The 25,016-nt window shown below is 36.9% G+C and overlaps 1 protein-coding gene across 1 annotated transcript in view; it reads left to right on the top strand.

Annotated features, from left to right (window-relative positions):
• The window catches only part of ZPBP (zona pellucida binding protein), a gene marked incomplete at both ends in the record, with an annotated part of 109,951 nt that overhangs the window by 25,643 nt on the left and 59,292 nt on the right, over nt 1–25,016 (top strand). Inside the window, one exon of the mRNA XM_082846430.1 lies at nt 14,109–14,327. Coding sequence (XP_082702556.1) covers nt 14,109–14,327 — 219 coding nt within the window. The remainder of the gene's footprint in view (nt 1–14,108; nt 14,328–25,016) is intronic.

Here is a 25,016-nt window from a genome sequence, read left to right as displayed (position 1 = left end):
TTAGATAATTTAACCCATTCACATTTAATATTATTATTTATATAAGTGGATATACTCCATCATTTTATTTTATATTTCCCTGTCTCATGTGTTCTTCTATTTCTCATTGTCTTGTGAATTAAGTGAATATTTTCTAATGTAGCATTTTAATTACTTTAATGATTTTTTACTATATATTTTTGGGTCATTTCCTTATTGATTGCTCTAGAAGTTACCACATATATCTTAACCTATCAGAATCAGCTTGACATCTTTACAAACTTAATTCTGGTGAGATAGAGAAACCTTAGTCTTATGTAGATCTATTCCTTTTCCATGCTTTTTGTGGTATTAATATTATACATATTACACCTGTAAATGTTACAAAACTAACAATACATTTTATAATTATTATTTTGTGTAACTTTATGTATTTTAGAGAAGCTGAAATTAGGAGAGCAAGTGTATATTTATAGATTTTGTTACATTAACCTTCTTGTTTATCATTTTTTATTTTCTTTAATTGTTTGCTTTTTTTCAAGTTTCCATCTGTAGTCATTTACTTAGTCTAGTACAGCTTTGCTCTCACCCACCTCCATTGTGCTCCTATTGGAAAATATATATTTATGTTTGGTCCCAGTGATACATCATATACAAATTCTTTTATACAATTGCTTTTTAAATCAGTAAAGAGGAAAGAAAGTCGAAGAAATATGCACTTATTCTGTCTATATAATTACATGATTTACTGGAGTGCTTTGTTTTTTCTGTGTGGATTCAGATTATTGACTGAGGTTATGTTCTTTCAGTCTTGTTAAAAAACAAAATTCAAGAAAATTTGAAGATTTAGCTTTATTTAGATTTAGCTTTATTAGGTAATTCATGAATCGGGGAGCATCCCATCTAGCAACTAGAAGGTGGCTCTGAGGGGTTGTATGCTATTAGCAAAAGAAAAGAAAGGATTATTTTTAGACTAGGCCCTCTTTTCTTGAGGGTGTGGGGAAGGGAGTGGCAGAGGTTTTGGTTTTATCATGCAGGTTGCTGCTTCTTCCTCTAGGGACCGGAGGAGGCCTGTGTGATAGATTACTTTACTGTTAGACTAGAAAATTCCAGACTGGTTGATTAGGATTACATTTGTGGGAGAGGTTGAAACTGCCATTAGATTAGATATTAAGTGTAGTTTTAGTATCTTGGGGTTTAGCACATGTGACACAATTTTGGGCCTGTGGTTTTCTTTTTAACAGTCTGAAAAACTTTTAGCTGATTCTTTATTCTGTCAGGTCAGATCTACTGTTGAGCTTCTTATTGTGTTTTTCCTTTCAGTGTTTTTCCTTTTTACCTACAGAATTTCCACTTGATTCTCTTTTTTATAATTTTTCATAGATAGTTTCTATTTGATGTGACATTATTAAAATACCTCCCTTCATTAATCATGATTTTCTTTTGTTATTTTAACACATTTATATGAATGCTTTGAAGTCTTTAGTTTTTAATATTTATCTTTAAAAGTGACCACATCTGGTCACTCTTAAACAGGCAATTTCTGCTTCCTAGTTTTTTCCAGTGTATAGGTCATACTTTCCTGTTTCGTTGCATGTCTCATTAATTTGTTTGGAAACTGGACTTTTTAGATAATGTATTGTACCAACTCTGGGTACTGGTCCATTTCCTTCCCCCACCCTCCAGATTTGTCATAATTTTATCCTGTTTATTTGTTTAGCAGCTGGCTAGATAATTTCAGTGAGGTTCACTCCCGCTACCACCATAGTGTGAGGCCTCCAAGGTCTGTCCTAGGAAGGTGCACTTTGGGTGTACCCATAGAGGTTTCATGTATCTGTTGTTTTCAACCATGCCCTGAGGCATAAATTCCTCTAAAACCGATCCAGTTCAGTTTGGGTTCCCCAGGTCTGTTTGAGATTTGTTCTGACCTCAGGATAGCTCCTTCCAACTGACACCTCCTGTGTTGCTGTCTGACAAACTAGGCTGCCTACAGTTTCGCCTTCTCCCAGTTGTCTTTCCCCATATTGCCAGTGTTTTTGAAAGTGCCCTGAGGTTTGAGCTTCCCCACAGTTTATCACAAGGACGTCAGTTCCTTTGAGAAGAGATTCTGAGCTCTCTGTTCTACAGCCTGCTGCTCATCCCCGGCAGATTCTCTGAGCCACTGCTCTGGAGCTGGGGCTGGGGACGGTGGTGTGCTTCTCTGTGAGTGACACACTGCTTTAGGAACTTAGCATCTGTTGGAGGGGGTAGCAGCAGCAGCCCCGGGTCTCCACAGCATGTTTCTCCTGTGTGGACACTTCACATGACGAGCTGGACAAGGCTGATGGGCTCCCATTGTTTTCAGAATTGCTGCAGCCAGGTTAGAGCCTCCATCTCACAAAGTGGGGAGGTGGAAGGAGGGAGCCTTCACCTCTCAGCTGTACTCACCCACAACTTCCCTTTAGCACCAGGTAGCTCTGGTCTGCATGAGAAAGGCTGACCTCCTGTCCCTTCTTGGGGAGAGGGAGCCTTGTGCCCTTGTCTGCCCCAGTCTGGAGTGGAGTTGCCATCTAGCTTGGATTTCGTTGACTCCTTCATGATCTCTAAAAACCTTTCCTCTTAACTATTTATTTCTGGAATATCAATTAAACATATTTGTTAGGGCTCCTTAATTTATCATCCATATCTTTTCACTTGTCTTTCATATATACAGATCTTTAAATGTGTTTAAGGTACCATTGTCCAATTTATCAAACCTGTCTTCAGCAGTGTGAAGTCTGCAAGTTTAGCTAGTCTATTCACTTTCTGTTTTAACTTTGGTGCCATTTTTCTATTTCAATGACTATACTTTCCATCCCCAGTATTTCCAATTGGATCTTTCTCTTTAAAATCTCCACTTGTTCTTTAGTCATATGTACCGGTTTTTGTTCTATAATTTCCTATTCTTAATTTATTACTTTCTTTAATATTTTGAGATATATATTTCTTACTTTTATTTTTTAATTTTCATAATGTGTATGAAAACTTGTTCGTACCCATATCCCTCACAAAAATAGGTGTTATTGCTCTTTTATTTGTATAGGGGTATAAAATGTTATGCCACCGTTGTGATTGCATTTTCCTTAGTACTAGCATCTCTGAGCATCTTTTTCTGTGCTTATTATTCCTTTTGAGATTTTCTATTCATATTTTTTACCTGTTTTACTAAGTTATTGTGTTCTTGCCAACTTCTAGTAAGTTCAAATACTCTAACTCTGAGTATAGATCAGTAGTTTTCAAATAGTAATCTATGGACTCCTTGGAGTCCCTGAGTCCCTTTCAAGGGGTCAGCAAGGTGAAAACTGTTTTTGTAATTATACAATGATATTATTTACTGTTTTAACTGTGTTGAGATTTACAGTTGAAGTGGGTAAGCTACTGTGGAACAGTCATCCACAATTACGCAAAAAAGCTGTTAAAATGTTTCTTTCTAACCAACTACATATCTCTATGAGGCAATAAACCAACACACCATATGTCATTGAATGAACAAGTAAGTATAAGACTCCAGCTGACTTCTATTAAGCAGACCTTAAAGAGCTTTTCAAAATATAAAACAATACTACTGTTCTCACTGATTCTCTTTGAAAAGTGTTATTGTACCTAAAAGTGTTTTTTTTTATGTTACTGCCTGATGAGTTTCTATCATTTTAAAATGAATTAATAAACATTTAAAAAGGTTTTCAGTTTGAATTTTTTGTATCATAAATATTGGTAGATATATCCTACATAAAAGTTCTTTGGTGGTCCTTAGTGATTTTTAAGAATGTAAAGAGATCCGGAGACCAAAACTTTTGAGAACTCCTGTAGATGTTTATGTCATTTTTTTTATCATTCCCATTTTTCTAGAGCCGTATATGTCTTTTTTCTTTTAAAGCTTCTGATTTTCATATGAGGATTTTATTTTTTAAACTGTTGCAGGGATTCCCTGCAAGGACTTGCTGGACTCAGCAGAATTGTACTCAAGGCTAAGGTGAGGGACACACAGTAGGAATGGCAGGGGGAAAGTCACGGCCAGAGCCAGGTGAAATCCACGTACAGGACTGCTGTGCTATCCTTCCTGTGTGAGGTTGCATTGAGCCCCCTCCTTTCCTTAGTGGTAAAAATCCAGTAAGCCCTGTGCCGACTCAGCACCCAGGCGCTGATTGGGAGCTAGTCATGAAGGCTCCCTCTGCCTGACAACGACAGAAGTCCCAAACTCCCAGAGGTGCAGGGTTCAGTTCCTCAGGTGGGGAAACAGTTTTATCACATGGGGAGCAATGCCTGTCCGTTTAGGGAAATACTTACCAGCCAAGGGCCAATCCTGTAGGCAGCCTCCAGCCTGCTGTGTTCTCTTTTATACAACTTGTTAATAACTCATTTACAAGCGGATCCTGAGTTGCTGTGTGTGTAAATGTGTACTTCTCCCAGAGATAAGAAGCTGTCTTCAGAAAAGGACACTTTTGTTAGAGTTTTTGAGGGCATTTTGAAGATATTGTGGCTTATATTCAGATTTCTTTCTATCAAATGTAATAGCATGATACATGCCGGATTTCTGGAAGGAAAAAGGAGTTCTTTTTTAGCCCATGAACCAGCGGAGTGCTTGCTCTGTCTGCAGTCCTTGCTGGGAGCCTTGCTGTAGCTTCCAGGTCCATCTGATAAGGTTCACTCTTCTACATGGTTCTTGTATGTATCACATCACACAGCTTTGATGTGATAAATCATGATATAATCAATATAAATCAGTCATTTATCATATGGGAATATATGTATCAGTAAATGCATGATATTGATAGGTTTTTAAGATTTATGTCTCAATGTGACATTGTTTTTCAGTTTTCTTATTCACAGTTTCATGGACCTTTTTGGTGTGGTGACACAAACCTTTCTTCAGCTTACAGAGTGTTTTCCCTGTTTGTCCCCTGATTAACTTCTCCTTTGTCTGCTCTGTTCTCTTGGAACTCCTTCACTTTGACATAGGATATCTGGGATCTCTCTTCCTTTTCTCTTCTTTTGCTCTTGTCATTTTGTTTCTAATTTTGATCTATGCTATGTGAGAATTTCATTACTTCATCTCCAAACATATTTTTAACCTTGTTTTCATTTATTACTTCAATTAATTTTTAAATTTTCAGTATTTGTATTTAAAATTTTTTTCCAGGATGCTTTTTGTATTTAGCATCACTTCTCTTCTACAATAGCTTTATAATAGTTTTATGGATATATTTTCTATCCTTACTAGTTAGAATTTTAAAAACTTATTTCTGAATGCTTCCTACATTAATTTTCTTTTATGTTATTTTCCCTTGCTTTTTCATTTTCATGCTTTTCTCTTTTTTTATTATTTATTTATTTTTTGGCTGTGTTGGGTCTTCGTTTCTGTGCGAGGGCTTTCTCTAGTTGTGGCAAGCGGGGGCCACTCTTCATCACGGTGTGTGGGCCTTTCACTGTCACGGGCTCTCTTGTTGTGGGGCACAGGATCCAGATGCGCAGGCTCAGTAGTTGTGGCTCACGGGCCTAGTTGCTCTGCGGCATGTGGGATCTTCCCAGACCAGAACTCGAACCCGTGTCCCTTGCACTGGCAGGCAGATTCTCAACCACTGTGCCACCAGGGAAGCCCCTTCATGCTTTTCTTTAGTGATTTTTGAACTCCCCAGATTTGGTTAGGAGAATCTGTGGTTTTCATTCATGTTTGTAAATGAATTAGAAGCTGTCTGGTCTCAACCCTGAATACAAAGGCTTATAGTAGCTTGGTCTGTGCACTCAGTTTTGGCTTAAATGAGCAGGTAGGAAAGTGAACAGTGGTGGCTATCACTTTAGTGAGAGTGGAGAGTGTCTCCTCAGCAGGCCCCTTGATTAACAAAAGTAGCAACAGAGCTCCCTGTCTCAGAAGGTAAACTTTTCTGATTTCTAGTACCGTGGATTTATCATTTTTATATTTCTTGTATCATTTCAGTGAGATTTTGAAACGGATAGAAAAAAAAACCCTATTCTCAGTTTCAGGTGTTGCAATTGAACTCAATAAAGCTTATAGATAAGTTAGAAACATACTTTTTTTATTTTGCCTATTGTTGGCAATTATATGACACCCTTTTCTTCTAAGATGAATATTTATTTATTTATTTATTTACATCTTTATTGGAGTATAATTGCTTTACAATGTGGTGTGTTAGTTTCTGCTTTATAACAAAGCGAATCAGTTATACATATACATATGTTCCCATATCTCTTCCCTCTTGTGTCTCCCTCCCTCCCACCCTCCCTATCCCACCCCTCCAGGTGGTCACAAAGCACGGAGCTGATCTCCCTGTGCCATGCGGCTGCTTCCCACTAGCTATCTACCTTATGTTTGGTAGTGTATATATGTCCATGCCGCTCTCTCGCTTTGTCACAGCTTACCCTTCCCCCTCCCCATATCCTCAAGTCCATTCTCTAGTAGGTCTGTGTCTTTATTCCTGTCTTACCCCTAGGTTCTTCATGACATTTTTTTTTAATTCCATATATATGTGTTAGCATACGGTATTTGTCTTTCTCTTTCTGACTTACTTCACTCTGTATGATATACTCTGGGTCTATCCACCTCATTACAAATAGCTCAATTTTGTTTCTTTTTATGGCTGAGTAATATTCCATTGTATATATGTGCCACATCTTCTTTATCCGTGCATCCGATGATGGACACTTAGGTTGTTTCCATCTCCGGGCTATTGTAAATAGAGCTGCAATGAACATTTTGGTATATGACTCTTTTTGAATTATGGTTTTCTCAGAGTATATGCCCAGTAGTGGGATTGCAGGGTCCTACGGTAGTTCTGTTTGTAGTTTTTTAAGGAACCTCCATACTGTTCTCCATAGTGGCTGTACCAATTCACATTCCCACCAGCAGTGCAAGAGTGTTCCCTTTTCTCCACACCCTCTCCAGCACTTATTGTTTCTAGATTTTTTTTTTAACATCTTTATTGGAGTATAATTGCTTTACAATGGTATGTTAGTTTCAGCTTCACAACAAAATGAATCAGCTATATATATACATATATTCCCATATCTCTTCCTGCTTGCGTCTCCCTCCCTCCCACCCTCCCTATCCCACCCCTCCAGGCGGTCACAAAGCACCGAGCTGATCTCCCTGTGCTATGCGGCTGCTTCCCACTAGCTAGATTTTTTGATGATGGCCATTCTGACTGGTGTGAGATGACATCTCATTGTAGTTTTGATTTGAATTTCTCTAATGGTTAATGATGTTGAGCATTCTTTCATGTGTTTGTTGGCAATCTGTATATCTTCTTTGGAGAAATGTCTGTTTAGGTCTTCGGCCCATTTTTGGATTGCGTTTTTTGATTTTTTGTTATTGAGCTGCTTATAAATTTTGGAGATTAATCCTTTGTCAGTTGCTTCATTTGCAAATATTTTCTCCCTTTCTGAGGGTTGTCTTTTGGTCTTGTTTATGGTTTCCTTTGCTGTGCAAAAGCTTTGAAGTTTCATTAGGTCCCATTTGTTTATTTTTGTTTTTATTTCCATTTCTCTAGGAGGTGGGTCAAAAAGGATCTTGCTGTTATTTATGCCGTAGAGTGTTCTGCCTATGTTTTCCTCTAAGAGTTTGATAGTTTCTGGTCTTACATTTAGGTCTGTAATCCATTTTGAGTGTCTTTTTGTGTATGGTGTTAGGGAGTGATCTAATCTCATACTTTTACATGTACCTGTCCAGTTTTCCCAGCACAACTTATTGAAGAGGCTGTCCTTTCTCCACTGTACGTTCCTGCCTCCTTTATCAAAGGTAAGGTGACCATATGTGCATGGGTTTATCTCTGGGCTTTCTATCCTGTTCCATTGATCTATCTTTCTGTTTTTGTGCCAGTACTATACTGTCTTGATTACTGTAGCTTTGTAGTACAGTATGAAGTCAGAGAGCCTGATTCCTCCAGCTCCGTTTTTTGTTCCCAAGATTGCTTTGGATATTCTGGGTCTTTTGTGTTTCCATACAAATTGTGAAATTTTTTGTTCTAGTTCCGTGAAAAATGCCAGTGGTAGTTTGATAGGGATTGCATTGAATCTGTAGATTGCTTTGGGTATTATAGGCATTTTCACAATGTTGATTCTTCCAATCCAAGAACATGGTATATCTCTCTATCTATTTGTATCATCTTTAATTTCTTTCATCAGTGTCTTATAGTTTTCTGCATACAGGTCTTTTGTCTCCTTAAGTAGGTTTATTCCTAGATATTTTATTGTTTTTGTTGCAGTGGTAAATGGGAGTGTTTTCTTGATTTCACATTCAGATTTTTCATCATCAGTGTATAGGAATGCCAGAGATTTCTGTGCATTAATTTTGTATCCTGCTACTTTACCAGATACATTGATTAGCTCTAGTAGTTTTCTGGTAGCATCTTTAGGATTCTCTATGTACAGTACCATGCCTTCTGGAAACAGTGACAGCGTTACTTCTTCTTTTCTGATTTGGATTCCTTTTATTTCCTTTCTTCTCTGATTGCTGTGGCTAAAACTTCCAAAACTATGTTGAATAATAGTGGTGAGAGTGGGCAACCTTGTGTTGTTCCTGATCTTAGTGGAAATGCTTTCAGTTTTTCACCATGAGGACGATGTTGGCTGTGGGTTTGTCATATATGGCCTTTATTATGTTGAGGAAAGTTCCCTCTATGCCTACTTTCTGCAGGGTTTTTGTCATAAATGGGTGTTGAATTTTGTCGAAAGCTTTCTCTGCATCTATTGAGATGATCATATGGCTTTTCTTCTTCAATTTGTTAATATGGTATATCACATTCATTAATTTGTGTATATTGAAGAATCCTTGCATTTCTGGAATAAAACCCACTTGATCATGGTGTATGATCCTTTTAGTGTGCTGTTGGATTCTGTTTGCTAGTATTTTGTTGAAGATTTTTGCATCTATGTTCATCAGTGATATTAGCCTGTAGTTTTCTTTCTTTGTGACATCCTTGTCTGGTTTTGGTATCAAGGTGATGGTGGCCTCGTAGAATGAGTTTGGGAGTATTCCTCCCTCTGCTATATTTGGGAAGAGTTTGAGAAGGATAGGTGTTAGCTCTTCTGTAAATGTTTGATAGAATTCGCCTGTGAAGCCATCTTGTCCTGGGCTTCTGTTTGTTGGAAGATTTTTAATCACAGTCTCAATTTCAGTGCTTGTGATTGGTCTGTTCATATTTTCTATTTCTTCCTGATTCAGTCTTGGCAGGTTGTGCATTTCTAAGAATTTGTCCATTTCTTCCAGGTTGTCCATTTTATTGGCATAGAGTTGCTTGTAGTAATCTCTCCTGATCGTTTGTATTTCTGCAGTGTCAGTTGTTACTTCTCCTTTTTCATTTCTAATTCTATTGGTTTGAGTCTTCTCCCTTTTTTTCTTGATGAGTCTGGCTAATGGTTTATCAATTCTATTTATCTTCTCAAAGAACCAGCTTTTAGTTTTATTGATCTTTGCTATCGTTTCCTTCATTTCCTTTTCATTTATTTCTGATCTGATTTTTATGATTTCTTTCCTTCTGCTAACGTTGGATATTTTTTGTTCTTCTTTCTCTAATTGCTTTAGGTGCAAGGTTAGGTTGTTTATTCGAGATGTGTCCTGTTTCTTAAGGTAGGATTGTATTGCTATGAACTTCCCTCTTAGAACTGCTTTTGCTGCATCCCATAGGTTTTGGCTCGTCGTGTCTCCATTGTCATTTGTTTGTACGTATTTTTTGATTTCCTCTTTGATTTCTTCAGTGATCACTTCGTTATTAAGTAGTGTATTGTTTAGCCTCCATGTGTTTGTATTTTTTACAGACCTTTTCCTGTAATTGATATATAGTCTCATAGCATTGTGGTCGGAAAAGATACTTGATACAATTTCATTTTTCTGAAATTTACCAATGCTTGATTTGTGACCCGAGATATGATCTATCCTGGAGAATGTTCCACGAACACTTGAGAAAAATGTGTATTCTGTTGTTTTTGGATGGAATGTCCTATAAATATCAATTAAGTCCATCTTGTTTAATGTATTATTTAAAGCTTGTGTTTCCTTATTTATTTTCATTTTGGATGATCTGTCCATTGGTGAAAGTAGGGTGTTAAAGTCCCCTACCCTGAATGTGTTACTGTCAATTACCCCTTTTATGGCTGTTATTATTTGCCTTATGTATTGAGGTGCTCCTATGTTGGGTGCCTAAATATTTACAATTGTTATATCTTCTTCTTGGATTGATCCCTTGAACATTATGTAGTGTCCTTTGTCTCTTCTAATAGTCTTTATTTTAAAGTCTATTTTGTCTGATACGAGAATTGCTACTCCAGCTTTCTTTTGGTTTCCATTTGCATGGAATATCTTTTTCCATCCCCTTACTTTCAGTCTGTATGTGTTTCTAAGTCTGAAGTAGGTCTCTTGTAGACAGCATATATATGGGTCTTGTTTATGTATCCATTCAGCCAATTTGTGTCTTTTGGTGGGAGCATTTTGTCCATTTACATTTTAGGTAATTATCGATATGTATGTTCCTATTCCTGTTTTCTTAATTGTTTTGGGTTCGTCATTGTATGTCGTTTCCTTCTCTTGTGTTTCTTGCCTAGAGAAGTTCCTTTAGCATTTGTTGTAAAGCTGGTTTGGTGGTGCTGCACTCTCTTAGCTTTTGCTTGTCTGTAAAGGTTGTAATTTCTCCATCAGTCTGAATGAGATCCTAGCTGGGTAGAGTCATCTTGGTTGCAGGTTTTTCTCCTTCACTTTAAATATGTCCTGCCAGTCCCTTCTGGCTTGCAGAGTTTCTGCTGAAAGATCAGCTGTTAAACTTATGGGGATTCCCTTGTGTGTTATTTGTTGTTTTTCCTTTGCTTCTATTAATATGTTTTCTTTGTATTTAATTTTTGACAGTTTGATTAATATGTGTCCTGGCGTATTTCTCCTTGGATTTATCCTATATGGGTCTCTCTGTGCTTCCTGGACTTGATTAACTATTTCCTTTCCCATATTAGGGAAGTTTTCAGCTATAGTCTCTTCAAATATTTTCTCAGTCCCTTTCTTTTTCTCTTCTTCTTCTGGAACCCCTATAATTCGAATGTTGGTGCATTTAATGTTGTCCCAGAAGTCTCTGAGACTGTCCTCAGTTCTTTTCATTCTTTTTTCTTTATTCTGCTCTGCAGTAGTTATTTCCACTATTTTATCTTCCAGGTCACTTACCCGTTCTTCTGCCTCAGTTATTCTGCTATTGATCCCATCTACAGTATTTTTCATTTCATTTATTGTGTTACTCATCATTGTTTGTTTCATCTTTAGTTCTTCTAGGTCTTTGTTAAATGTTTCTTGTATTTTGTCTATTCTATTTCCAAGATTTTGGATCATCTTTACTATCATTATTCTGAATTCTTTTTCAGGTAGACTGCCTAGTTCCTCTTCATTTGTTAGGTCTGGTGGGTTTTTATCTTGCTCCTTCATCTGCTGTGTGTTTTTCTGTCTCTCATTTTGCTTATCTTACTGTGTTTGGGTTCTCCTTTTTGCAGGCTGCAGGTTCGTAGTTCCCGTTGTTTTTGGTGTCTTTCCCCAGTGGCTAAGGTTGGTTCAGTGGGTTATATAGGCTTCCTGGTGGAGGGGAGTAGTGCCTGTGTTCTGGTGGATGTGGCTGGATCTTGTCTTTCTGCTTGGCAGGTCCACGTCTGGTGGTGTGTTTTGGGGTGTCTTTGGACTTATTATGATTTTAGGCAGCCTCTCTGCTAACGGATGGCGTTGTTTTCCTGTCTTGCCAGTTGTTTGGCAAGGGTGTCCAGCACTGTAGCTTGCTGGTCGTTGAGTGAAGCTGGGTGCTGTGTTGAGATGGAGATCTCTGGGAGATTTTTGCCATTTTATATTATGTGGAGCTGGGAGGTCTCTTGTGGACCAGTGTCCTGAAGTTGGCTCTCCCACCTCAGAGGCACAGCACTGACTCCGTAACACCAAGCGCCTTTCATCCACATAGCTCAGAATAAAAGGGAGAAAAAGTAGAAAGAAAGAATTAGTAGAAGTCGTAAGAAAGAAAGAAAAAAGAAAGAAATAAAGGAGGGAGGGAGGAAGGAAGGAAGGAGGGAAGGGAGGAAAGAAAGAAAGAAGATAGAGTAAAATAAAATAAAGTAAGATAAAATATAATAAAGTTATTAAAACAAAAAATAATTATTAAGAAAAAAAAAACGGGCAGATAGAACCCTAGGACAAATGGTGGAAGCAAAGCTATACAGACAAAATCTCACACAGAAGCATACACATACAGTCACAAAAAGAGGAAAATGGGAAAAAATCACAAATGTTGCTCTCACAGTGCACCTCCTCAATTTGGGATGATTCGTTGTCTATTCAGGTATTGCACAGATGCACGTACATCCAGTTGATTGTGGAGCTTTAATCCACTGCTTCTGAGGCTGCTGGGAGAGATTTCCCTTTCTCTTCTTTGTTTGCACAGCTCCTGGGGTTCAGCTTTGGATTTGGCCCCGCCTCTGTGTGTAGGTCGCTGGAGGGCATCTGTTCTTCACTCAGACAGGATGGGGTTAAAGGAGCCGCTGATTCGGGGGCTCAGACTCACTCAGGCCGGGGGGGAGGGAGGGGCACGGAGTGTGGGACGAGCCTGTGGCGTCAGAGGCCAGCGTGACGTTGCACCAGCCTGAAGCATGCTGTACATTCTCCCCGGGAAGTTGTCCCTGGATCCCGGGACCCTGGTAGTGGCGGGGTGCACAGGCTCCCTGGAAGGGAGGTGTGGATAGTGACCTGTGCTCACACACAGGCTTCTTGGTGGCAGCAGCAGCAGCCTTATTGTCTCATGCCTGTCTCTGGGGTCCGTGCTTTTAGCCGCAGCTCGCGCCCGTCTCCAGAGCTCCTTTAAGCAGCGCTCTTAATCCTCTCTCCTTGCGCACCAGGAAACAAAGAGGGAAGAAAAGTCTCTTGCCTCTTCGGCAGGTCCAGACTTTTCCCCGGATTCCCTCCCGGCCAGCCGTGGCGCACTAACCCCCTGCCGGCTGTGTTCACGCCACCAACCCCAGTCCTCTCCCTCCGCTCAGACTGAAGCCCCAGCCTCTGCTCCCAGCCCCGCCCGCCCCGGCGGTGAGCAGACAAGCCTCTCGGGCTGGTGAGTGCCAGTCAGCACCAATCCTCTGTGCTGTAATCTCTCCACTTTGCCCTCCGCACCCCTGTTGCTGTGCTCTCCCCCGCGGCTCCGAAGCTTTCCCCCTCCGCCACCCGCAGTCTCCACCCACGAAGGGGCTTCCTAGTGTGTGGAAACCTTTCCTCCTTCACAGCTCCCTTCCACTGGTGTGGGTTCCATCCCTATTCTTTTGTCTCTGTTTTTTCTTTTTTCTTTTGCCCTACCCAGGTACGCAGGGAGTTTCTTGCCTTTTGGGAGGTCTGAGGCCTTCTGCCAGCGTTCAGTAGGTGTTCTACAGGAGTTGTTCCACGTGTAGGTGTATTTCTGGTGTATCTGTGGGGAGGAAGTTGACCTCCGCATCTTACTCTTCCGCCATCTTCCCCTCGTCCCCTAAGATGAATATTTAAACTTAGGGAAGTCTCATACCTGAGTTTGAGGCAGCATGACATGGTGGTTAAGGGCACAGACTCTGGGCTAGGCTCCTCAGCTAGAGTCTCAGTTTTGATAGCACAGGCATTAGGCATGTGACATAGTATCCCTCAATACATGCTGGATGTGAAGATTATACCAATCTTTAATAATCTTAGGAGATTTAAATGAGTTTCTATTTTTAAAGTGCCTATAACAGCATTTGTCACTTAGTAGCTGCTAGATAAGTGCTTGTTAAATTAAAAAAATATTTATATATGGCTGTATATAGAAACATTTACAGTTCACCTTTGAACAACATGGGTTTGAACTGTGTGGGTCCATTATACATGGATGTTTTCAGTAGCAAATACTGCAGTACCACACGATCCACATCCACACATTGCAGAACCCTGGATTCAGAGGAATATGGGTGAGGAGGGCTGACTATAAATTATACATGTATTTTCAACTGGGGGTGTGGTTGGTGTTCCTAACCCTAACCCCGCGTTGTTCAAGGGTCAAATGTATTCCAAATAATGATTTCTCTTGAATAGCTGAAATATCTTTGAATTGCTTAAATAACCATTGCTGTATTGTTCTCTGTTTAATTTTTTGCAGCTTATCGTGAGCCACATTATTATTACCAGTTCACAGCTCGATATCATGCAGCTCCCTGCAATACTATCTATAATGTTTCTTTTGAGAAGAAACTTCTTGAGATTTTAAGCAAATTGGTTCTTGACCTTTCATGTCAAGTTTTCTTACTGAAGTCTGAATGCCATCATGTTAAAATGCAAAGAGCTGGTTTGCAAAATGAATTGTTTTTTACATTTTCAGGTAAGTATATGCAATTCTTTAAAGAAAACAAAGTTAGACTGCAAAACTAATCTTAGAGACCTGAGTTACTAGTGGCATTTTTAGAATGTAAATGCTATAGATCTGAATGTTTCATATTCTTTACTTTCACTTCTTAGATCTTATAGCCCCCAAATACATTTCTGCTGATTCATGTACTTAATGAAAAGTTTGGGTTCCCAAATAACTTAAACATTGCTATGATAATTTACTATAGAATGGAATTTAGTATGAGGAATATCTATCATGATATTTAGCTACAAAGATTTAATTTGTAAAAGCATGTAATTATATAATAAGCTAGGTTAACAGTTTAGACCAGAGGGACTGTTCTAACAGCTTAGGTTGCTTTTCCTAACAATGCAGAGCAAAAGCCCAGTATATTCTGGAAAACCAAGAATTGGACTTAATATCTGAAGACTTTAGATTTATAAAGGGCCCGTTTATGAATGAGCATTTAGGAATACCCATGCATGTGTTCTTAATGGGTCCCAGTAGCAAGAGGACCCCCTCCACTTTTCATCTCAAATGGTATGTTGCTGTTTCCTTTCTTTCTTCTTTACCCTCTGTCCTTGATTCCTCTACTCTCAGTGTTTGTTTACACTTACCCATTTCTCTGATATTCCCTCTCTCTTTCTTGGCCATCTAGGATTGAATGTTTAGATACAAGTGAGAGGTGCGAAGCTTTCAGAGAAAAGAATAAGAGGTGTTCAACCCCATTTTCACTATCTTTTATCTTCCTTACTTCTTTTCTCCAGAAAAAATTTTGAGAGTTGTTCTCCAGCCCCTGAGGCAAATTATGAAAGATAGTCTGAGTCTTTCTTTAGCTCATCAAAGACCCACTGTTAGCATTCATGAGAGTTATGGGGTCTTTGTACCTGGTGTATTGAATAGGTGCTATTAATAGGCATTTAATAGTCTTGAGAAAAGCTGAAAGTGTACTTGAACCCATAAGAGGAAAGAGATGATTTTCAATAGAAATTAGTTCACTGTGGGCTTAATTTGCATTTCTCTAATGACTCATGATGTTGCGCATCTTTTCATGTGCTTATTGACCATTCATATATTTTTTTGGAGAAAAGTCCATTCAAGTCCTTTGCCCAATTTTGATTTTTTTCCCTAGCTTTATTGATATATAATTGACATATAACAATATGTTAGTTCAAAGTGTACAACATAAGGATTTGATGTATCTATATATTGCAAAATGTTTACCATAATAAGGTTAAACACATAGATCTTCTCACATAGTTACAATTTATTTATTTCTGCAGTAAGAACTTTTAAAATCTACTCTTCTAGCAACTTTCAGATATATACAATACAGTATTATTAACTATATTAACCAAGCTCTGCGTTACATCCTGAATTTATTTGTACCCTTTGTCTTCCTTCATTCATTTCCCTCACCCCCAGTCCGTGCCCCTGGCAATCATCAATCTGTTCTCTTTTTCTGAGTTCAGTTTTTGTAGATTCCACATATAAGTAAGGTCATACAGTATTTGTCTTTCTCTGACTTGTTTCACTTAACAAAATGCCCTCAAGTTTTATCTGTGTTGTTACACATGGCAGAATCTCCTTCATTTTTATGGCTGAATAATATTCCTGTGTGTGTGTGTGTGTGTGTGTGTGTGTGTGTGTGTGTGTGTAGCATATTTTCTTTATCTGTTCATCTGTTGATGGATACTTTGGTTGTTCCTATGTCTTAGCTATGGTAAATGGTGCCGCATTGAACACGTGGGTACAGATATCTCTAAGAGATAGTGATTTCATTTCCTTCAGATGTATATCCAGAAGTGGAATTGCTGGATCATATGGTAGTTCTATTGTTTGTTTGTGTGTTTGTTTTTACCTTTTGAGGAACCTCCCTACTATTTTCCATAGTAGCTATACCAATTCATATTCCCACTAAAGGTGCATAAAGGTTACCTCTTTTCCACATCCTTGCTATCACTCATCTCTTGTCTTTTGGATAATCATCATTCTAACAGATGTGGGTGATATCTCATGGTTTTGATTTTCATTTCATGATGATTTGTGATGTTGAGCACCTTTTCATTTACCTGTTGGCCATTTGAATACTTTCTAAGAAAAAAAAGTCTATTCAGGTCCTTTTCAATTTTTAATTGGGCTATTTGTTTTTTGTTTTTGAATTGTATGAGTTCCTTATATATTTAGGATATTATTGTCTTATCAAATTTATGTGGTTATCAAATATTTTATACCATTCTCTAGGTTGTCTTTTCAGTTTGTTGATTGTTTCTTTTGCTGTGAAGAAGCTTTTTTAGTTGTATGTAGTCCCATTTGTTTACTTTTGTTTTCATTGCTTGTGCTTTGGTGTCATAGTCATAAAGTCATTGCCAGCACCAGCTTTTCCCTGTGTTTTCTCCTAGGAGTTTTATGGTTTAAGTTTTACATTTAAGTCTTTAATCCATTTTGAGTTAATTTTTGTGTGTGGCATGAGATAGGAGTCTAGTTTCATTCTTTTGCATGTGAATGTCCAGTTTTCCCAGTATCATTTATTGGAGAGACTGTCTGTTCTCAACTGAGTATTCTTGGCTTTCTTGTCAAATATAGTTGACCTTACATGCATAGGTTTATTTCCTGGATTTTCAGTTCTATTCCATAGGACTATGTGTTTGTTTTTATGCCAGTACCATATTGTTTTGACTACTATACCTTTGTAATATAATTTGAAATTAGAAGTGTGATACTTCCAGCTTCGTTTTTTCTTAGAACTGCATTGATAACTTATTCAGGGTCTTTTGTGATTCCATACAAATTTTAGGATTTTTTTTTCTATTTCTGTAAAAAATACATTGGAATCTTAGTAAAGATTACGTTGAATCTGTAGGTTACTTTGGGTTTTATGGATATTTTAGCAATATTAATTTCATTCAATTCATGAACATGAGGCATCTCCATTTATTTGTGTCTTCTTCAGTTTCTTTCATCACTGTCTTGTAATTTTCAGTGTACAGACCTTTTACCTCCTTGTTTAAATTTACTCTTATGTATTTTTTTGGTTTTGATAGTACTGTAAATAAGATTGTTTCTTTATTTCTTTTCAGATAATTTGTTATTATATAGAAATTATACCAATTTTTGCATGTTGCTTTGTATCCTGAAACTTAACTAAATTCATTTATTAAGTCTAACAGTTTTTTGCTGAAATCCTTAGGATTTTCTCTATGTAAAATTACGTCATATGCAGACAGAGATAGTTTCACTTCTCCTTGTTTGATTCAGGTGTCTTTTATTTCTTTGTCTTGCCGGACTCCTCTGGCTAGGACTTCCAGTACTATGTTATATAGGTGTGGTGAGAGTGGGCATCCTTTCCTGATCTTAGAGGAAAATCTTTCAGCCTTTCATATTGAGTATGATGTTAGCTGTGGACTTGTCATACATGGCCATTATTATATTAAGGTAGATTCATTCTGTACCTAATTTGTTGAGAGTTTTATTTTGAATGGAAGTTGAATTTTGTCAGATACATTTTTGCATACATTGAGATGACCATGTGGTTTTTATTTTTCATTCTATTAATGTGATAAATCACATTTGTTGATTTGCATATGTTGAACCGTCCTTGCATCTCAGAGATGAATCCCACTTACTCATGTTGTTTGTTAGTTTTAATGTGCTGTTCATTTTGGTTTGCCAGTATTTTGTTGAGGATTTTTCCATCTATATTCATCAGGAATATTGGCGTATAGTTTTCTTTTTGATTAGTGTCCTTATCTGGCTTTAGTATCAGGCCTTGTAAAATGGTTTGAGCATGTTACCTCCTCTTCAGTTTTTTTGAAGTTTGAAAAAGATTCACATTAGTTCTTTAAATATTTGGTAGAATTCATCAGTGAAGCCATCTGGTTCTGGGCTTTTTTGTGGGGCTGGGGGGAAATTTTTGGTTAATGATTCTATCTCCTTAGTCACTATTGATCTGTTCAAATTTTCTACTTCTTTATGATTCCAGTCTTGGTAGGTTGCATGTTTCTAGGAATTTATCAGTTTCTTCTGAGTTGTCCAATTTTTGGTGTATAGTTATTCATAGTAGTCTCTTTGGCTCCTTTGTATTTCTGGGTATCAGAGCAATGTCTCTTCTTTAATTTATAATTTCATGTATTTGGATCCTCTTTTTTTCTTATTATAGCTAAAGGTTGTCAGTTTTATCTTTTCAAAAAATCAAGTTTTGGTTTTGTTAACCATTTCTATTTTTTCCTATTTCATTTATTTCTGCTCTAATGTATTATTTCCTTTCTTCTGCTAATGTTGGGATTAGCATGATTTTCTTTTTCTTATTCCTTGAGGTATAATGTTACATTTTTTATTTGAGATCTCTTTGCTTGATGTGTACTCATTTTGCTTTTTTCTAATAATTTTTAAGTTTACCACCTACATTTAGATCTCAGATTCATTTTGAGTTAATTTTTGTATATGCTGTGAAATATGGATCCAACCTCATACTTTTGAATGTGGATGTACGATTATCCCAACACCAATTTTGAAGAGACTGTTCTTTTCTCTTTGAATTGTCATGGTACTCTTGTTGAAACTTACTTAGCCACAGATATGTGAATTTATTTCTGGGCTGTTAATTCTATTTCATTGCTCTGTATGCCTGTTCTTATGGTAGTCCACAACGTTTTGATCATAAGGTTTTGATAGTAGCTTTGTTTGTAGTAATATTTGAAATTGGGAAGTGGGAGTCCTTAAATTTTGTTCTCCCCTTTTCAACATTGTTCGGCTATTTGAAGTCAGTTGCAATCCCATATGTTTTTTGCACCTGCTTTTTCATTCCTGTTGAACAAGGCCATTGGGGTTTGCATTGAATCTGTAATGTCTCTAATGTTACCTCCTGAACAATATTGTCTTCCAGCCCATGAACACAGGATAGCTCTCCCTTTATTTAGGACTTTGTCTTAGTCTGTTGGGCTGCTGTAACTAATACCATAGACTGGGTAGCTCATAAACAATGGAAATTTATTTCTCACATTTCTGGAAGCTGTAATTCTGAGGTCACAGTGCCACCATGTTTGGTGAGGGCCCTCTTAAGGGTTACAGACTTTTCAGTATGTCCTCACATAGCAGAAGCAGCTAGGGGTTTCTCTGGAGCCTCTTTTGTAAGAGCACCAATCTCATTCATAAAGGCTCTATTCTCACGACCTAAGCACTTCCTAAAGACCCCACCTCCTAATACTACCACATTGGGCATTAGCATTTCAACATAAGAACTGGGGGGGGGGGGATAAAATATTTAGAACACAGCAGACTTCTCTATCAGCAGTGCTTTATACTTTTCAGTGTGTAAGTCTTACACCTCTTGATAAAGTAATTACTACATATGTTATTGTTTTTGATGCTATTGTAAGTACAATAATTTTCTTTTTCACATTGTTCACCGCTAGTATGTAGAAATTCATTGATTTTTTTGTGTATCTTACATCTTGGTTTAATTAATTAAGAGTTATTTTATGGTGCTTGGAATTTTTAGTATTTTCTATATGGAAGATTATGTCACCTAAGGATAACAATAGTTTTACTTATTTCTTTCCAATTTGGATAACTTTTATCTCTTCTCTATCTATTTTGTGCCAAATTGCTCTTGCTAGAATGTCAATATATTGTTTCGTAGAAATGGCAAAAGTGGACATCCTTGAATTGTTCTTGATCCTAAGGGAAAAGTTTAAGTGTTTCACTATTGAATTTGATATTGGCTGTGTGGGTTTTTCATAAAAGCTCTTTATCAGGGTGAAGCAGTTACTTTCAATTCCTAGTTTATTGACTGTGTTTTTTTTTTAATCATGAAAGGGTGTTAGCTTTTGTCAAATGTTTCTTTTGTATCAAATGAGATGATCATGTTTTTTTTTTTCCCTTCTATGAATGTTGTGCATTGTAATTTTTGATTTCCACATGGTGAACCACGCTTGCACCCCTGCAATATATCCCACTTGGTCAGGGTATATATATATATATATTTAGTATGCTGCTGGAATAATTTTGTACTTCTGTTATTGAGAGTATTTGCATTGAAATTGATATTAGCCCAGAGTTTTCTTTTCTTGTGATGTTATTGTCTGCCCTTGGTATCAGCATACTACTGGCTTCATGAAATGAGTTTTAAGAAGTGTCCCTTCCTCTTCTATTCTTTTGAAAGTGATGGAGAAAGATTTCTTTTAATAGTTAATGTTTGGTAGAGTTCACCACTGAAGCCATTGGGTCCAGGGTTTTCTTTATTGGAAGATCATTGATTACTGATTTGATCTCTTTGTTACATTACTGTTCATATTTTGTGTTTCTTCTTGGGTCAGTTTAGATAATTTATATTTTCATCTATTTCATGTAAGTTATCTAATTTTTAGCATACTATTGTATATAATATTCTTATAATCCTTTTTATTTATGAAAGATAGATAGTAATGTCCTCTACTTTAATTTCTCTTTTATTCTTTGTCTAGATGTTTGTCTTTTGTCTAAAGTTAATATTGCTTTTCCAGCTTTCTTTTGATTCACGTTAGTATGGTGTGATTTTCTCCACCCCTTTACTTTTAGTCTATCAGTATCTTTATGTTTAAAGTGGGTCTCTTGTAGATGAGATATAATTAGATCTTTAAAAAATTCATTCAGACAGTCTCTGTCTTTTAATTGGTGAATTTAAACCATTGACTTTAAAAATGATTATTGGTGGAGTTGGATTAACATTTACCATATTTGTTACTGTTCTGTTGCCCCTTTTCTTTGTTTCTTTTTCCTCTTCCACTTTTTTGCCTTCTCTGGTTTTAATCAAGCATTTATATGACTCAATTTGTTTCTATTAACATATCAATTATAATTTGTTTTTTACTTTAAGTGTTTGCCCTGTAGTTTGCAGTACACTTTTATGACTAATCCAAGTCTACTTTCAAATAATGCTGTACCATTTCATGGGTAGTACAAGTACTTTACAATAGAATTCCCAAATTTGCCCTCTCTTCCCTTATAAAACTGCAGTAATTTATTTTACTCATCCATAAGCTTTTGAACAAGCTATTGTCAGATCAGTTAAGAATAAGAAAAACAGATTTACTATTACCTTCTTTTATTCCTTCTCTAGTGCCCTTCCTTTATTTAGATCCAAGTTTTGGACACATATTGTTTTCCTTCTTTATGAAGAACTTCTTTTAATGTTTCTTATATGTCTGGGTTTCTGGTGACAGATTCTCTCAATTTTTGTTTTTCTGAGAAAGTCTTTGTTTTTATTTCAGTTTTGAAGGATAATTTCACGGAATTCAGTATTTTAGTTTGGTGACTTTTTTTTTTTTCAATACTGTGTTTAAAATCATTCACACTGTTCTCTTGCTTGCATGGCTTCTGAGGAGAAGTCTGATTTAATTCATTTATTTTTAATTTTTTTCCATTTTCTTTGGTAAAATACACATACATAAAATTAATCTTAACCATTTCAAGTATACAGTTACATGGCATTAAATACATTCATGTCTAACTGTTATCATCATTTACCTCCAAAACACTTTCATTGTGGGAAGCTGATATTCTGTTTCTACTAAACAATAAGTTGCTCTTTTCCCTACAGCTCCTAGCATCTACCCTTCTACTTTCTATCTCTGTGATTTTATCTAAATATCTCATGTAAGGGGAATCATACAGTAGTTTTCTGTTTGTTTCTGGCTTATTTCACTTAGCAAAATGTCCTCAAGGTTAGTCCATGTTGTAACATATGGCAGGATTTTCTTCCTTTTTAAGAACTAATAATATTTCATTCTGTGTATATACAACATTTTGCTTCTCCGTGAATGCATTGATGGCCACTTGTGTTGTTTTCAGTACACTATTGTGAATAATGCTGCTTATAGGTGCATTCAGTTCTTTTGGGTATATACTCAAAGGTGGATTTGCTAGATCATAATAGTAATTGTTTTCATTTTTATTTTTTTTGAGGAACTGCTACTATTTTTCCACAGTGGCTACAACATTTTACATTCCCACCAACAGTGTACAAGAGTTCCAATTCACCACATTCTCACCAGCACTAGTTATTTTCTTTTGTTTTCATAGTAACCATCCTAATGGGTGTTTGGTAGTATCTCATTATAGTTTTGATTTGCATTTCCCTAAAAATTAGTTATGTTGAACATCGGTTCCTGAGCTTATTGGCCATTTCTACATCTTCTTTGGAGAAATTCCTTGTCAAATTCATTACCCATTTTTTAAAAAAATTTATTTATTTATTTGGCTGTGCTGGGTCTTAGTTGCAGCATGCTGGTTCTTAGTTGCAGCATGTGTGATCTAGTTCCCTGACCAGGGATCGAACCCAGGCCCCCTTCACTGGGAGCATGGAGTCTTAACCACTGGACCACCAGGGAAGTTCCTCATTGCCCACTTTTGTTTTTTTGTTCATTTTTTAATCTGATTATTTGCTTTTTTTGGTATTGAGTTTTAGGAGTTCTCTACATATTCTGTATATCTATCCCTTATCAGATATGTGACTTGCAGATATTTTCTCACATTCTGTAGGTTGCGTTTTAACTCTATTGCTATTGTGTTTTGATGCACACTTTAAAAAATTTTTTTGATAAAGTCCACTTGTCTGTTTTTTTCTTTTGTTTCTTGTACCTTTGGTGACATATCCAAGAAATCATTGCCAAATCCAATGAAGCTTTTGCCATAAGTTTTCCTCTAAGAATTTTGTAGTTTTATTTTTTACATTTAGGTTTTTGATCCATCTTGAGCTAATTTGCATGTATGGTGTTAGGTAAGAATCGAAATTCATCCTTTTGCATGTGGATATCCAGTTTTCCCCGCACCATTTATTGAAAAGGCAGTGCTTTCCCCATCGAATAGTGTTGACACCATTGTCAAAAATCATTTGGCCATATATGTGAGGGCTTATTTCTGGGCTGTCTGTTATATTGGTCAATATTTCTGTCTTTATGCCAGTAACACACTGTTTTGGTTACTGCAGCTTTGTAGTAAATTTTGAAATCAAGGATTGTGATTTTTAGCTTTATTCTTTTTTAAGACTTTATATAAAGTCCCTTGTGATTCCGCATAGATTTTAGAGTGGATTTTTCTGTTTTGCAGAAAATGTAGTTGGGATTTTAATGTTGATTGCATTGAGTCTATAGATTGTTTTGTGTAGTGTTGACATTTTAATGATGTTACCTTTTCCAGTCTATGAACATTGCATGCATTTCTGTATGTCTTCTTTAATTTCTTTCAACAATGGTTAAGTTATAATTGTAAGTTAATTCCTGAGTATTGGTTAAGTTAATGGTTAATTAATTGGTTAATTCCTCAGTATTTTATCCTTTTTGATGCCTTTGTAAATGGAATTGTTCCCATAATTTTCTTTTCAGGCTTTTCATTGTAGTGTATAGAAATGTAGCTGATTTGTGCATTGACTTTGTATTGTGCAACTTTGCTGAGTTTATTTATTAGTTCTTAACAGTTTTATTTGTGGAATCTTACTGTCTGCATATGAGATCATAGCATCTCTGAACAGAAGTAATTTTCCTGCTTCTTTTCCAATTTGGACGCCTCTTATTTCACTTTCCTGCCACAACGCACTGGCTACAACTTGCGTTACTGAGATGAAATGGCATAGTTGTATGTTGGCCCATCCCTGAATTCTGGCAATAAACCCCACTTGCGCATGGTGTATGGTCCTGTTAGTAAGCCCCTGAGTTTGGTTAGTATTTTGTTGAGTTTTTCATCAGTGTTGATTAGGGATAGGGGACTGTAGTGTCTTATGGTGTCTTTGTCTGGCTTTTGTGTCTGGGTAACACTGGCCTCAGAGGATGAGTTTAGAAGTGTTACCTCCTCTTCACCTTTTTGGAAGTGTTTGAGAGGATTGGTGTTAATTCTTCTAACTGTTGTTAGAACTCACCACTGAAGTCATCCAGTCCTGGGTTATGACTGTTTTGTTTAAGACCTCTATTTCCTTACTTATCTTCTATCTGACTCTTCTATCCACTGTTGTGAGATATTGAAGTCTCCAAATGTTATTGTAGAAATGTATATTTCTCTTTTGAATGCTGTTAGTTTTTACTTCAAAAATTTTCATGGTCTGATATTAGGTATGTAAATGTTTATATTTGCATTACATATTCTTGCTGTGTTAAACCTTTTATTAGTATATATTGTCCTTATTTGTCTCTTATACCCTTTCTTGATTTTAAGTCTATTTTATCTCTTATGAGTATAACAGCTCTTGTTCTGTTTTGGTTACTATTTGCATGGAATATCTTTTTCCATCCTTTCATTTGCAATCTGTTTTTGTTTTTGTATCTAAAGGGAGTCTCCTATAGACAGTACATAGTATGATTATGTTTTTTTTATTCATTCTCAAATCTCTCTCTTTTGACTTGAGAATTTAATCCACTTATTTATTTGTTTATTTTTGGCTGTGTTGGGACTTCATTGCTGCATGTGGGCTTTCTCTAGTTGTGGTGAGTGGGGGCTACTACTCATTGGGGTGTGTGGGCTTCTCACTGTGGTGGGCTCTCTTGCTGTGGAGCATGGGCTCTAGGCTTGCAGGCTTCAGTAGTTGGAGCATGCGGGCTCAGTAGTTGTGGCGCGTGGGCTCTAGGGAGCATGGGCTTCAGTAGTTGTGGCTCATGGGGTCTAGAGTGCAGGCTCAGTAGTTGTGGCACACGGACTTAGTTGCTCTGTGGA

Source organism: Leucopleurus acutus (genome assembly GCF_964270905.1).
Source record: "Leucopleurus acutus genome assembly, chromosome: 9".
NCBI lineage: Eukaryota > Metazoa > Chordata > Mammalia > Artiodactyla > Delphinidae > Leucopleurus > Leucopleurus acutus.
The sequence above is the reverse complement of the archived record's forward strand: the minus strand, read 5'-3'. Positions and strand labels throughout refer to the sequence as shown.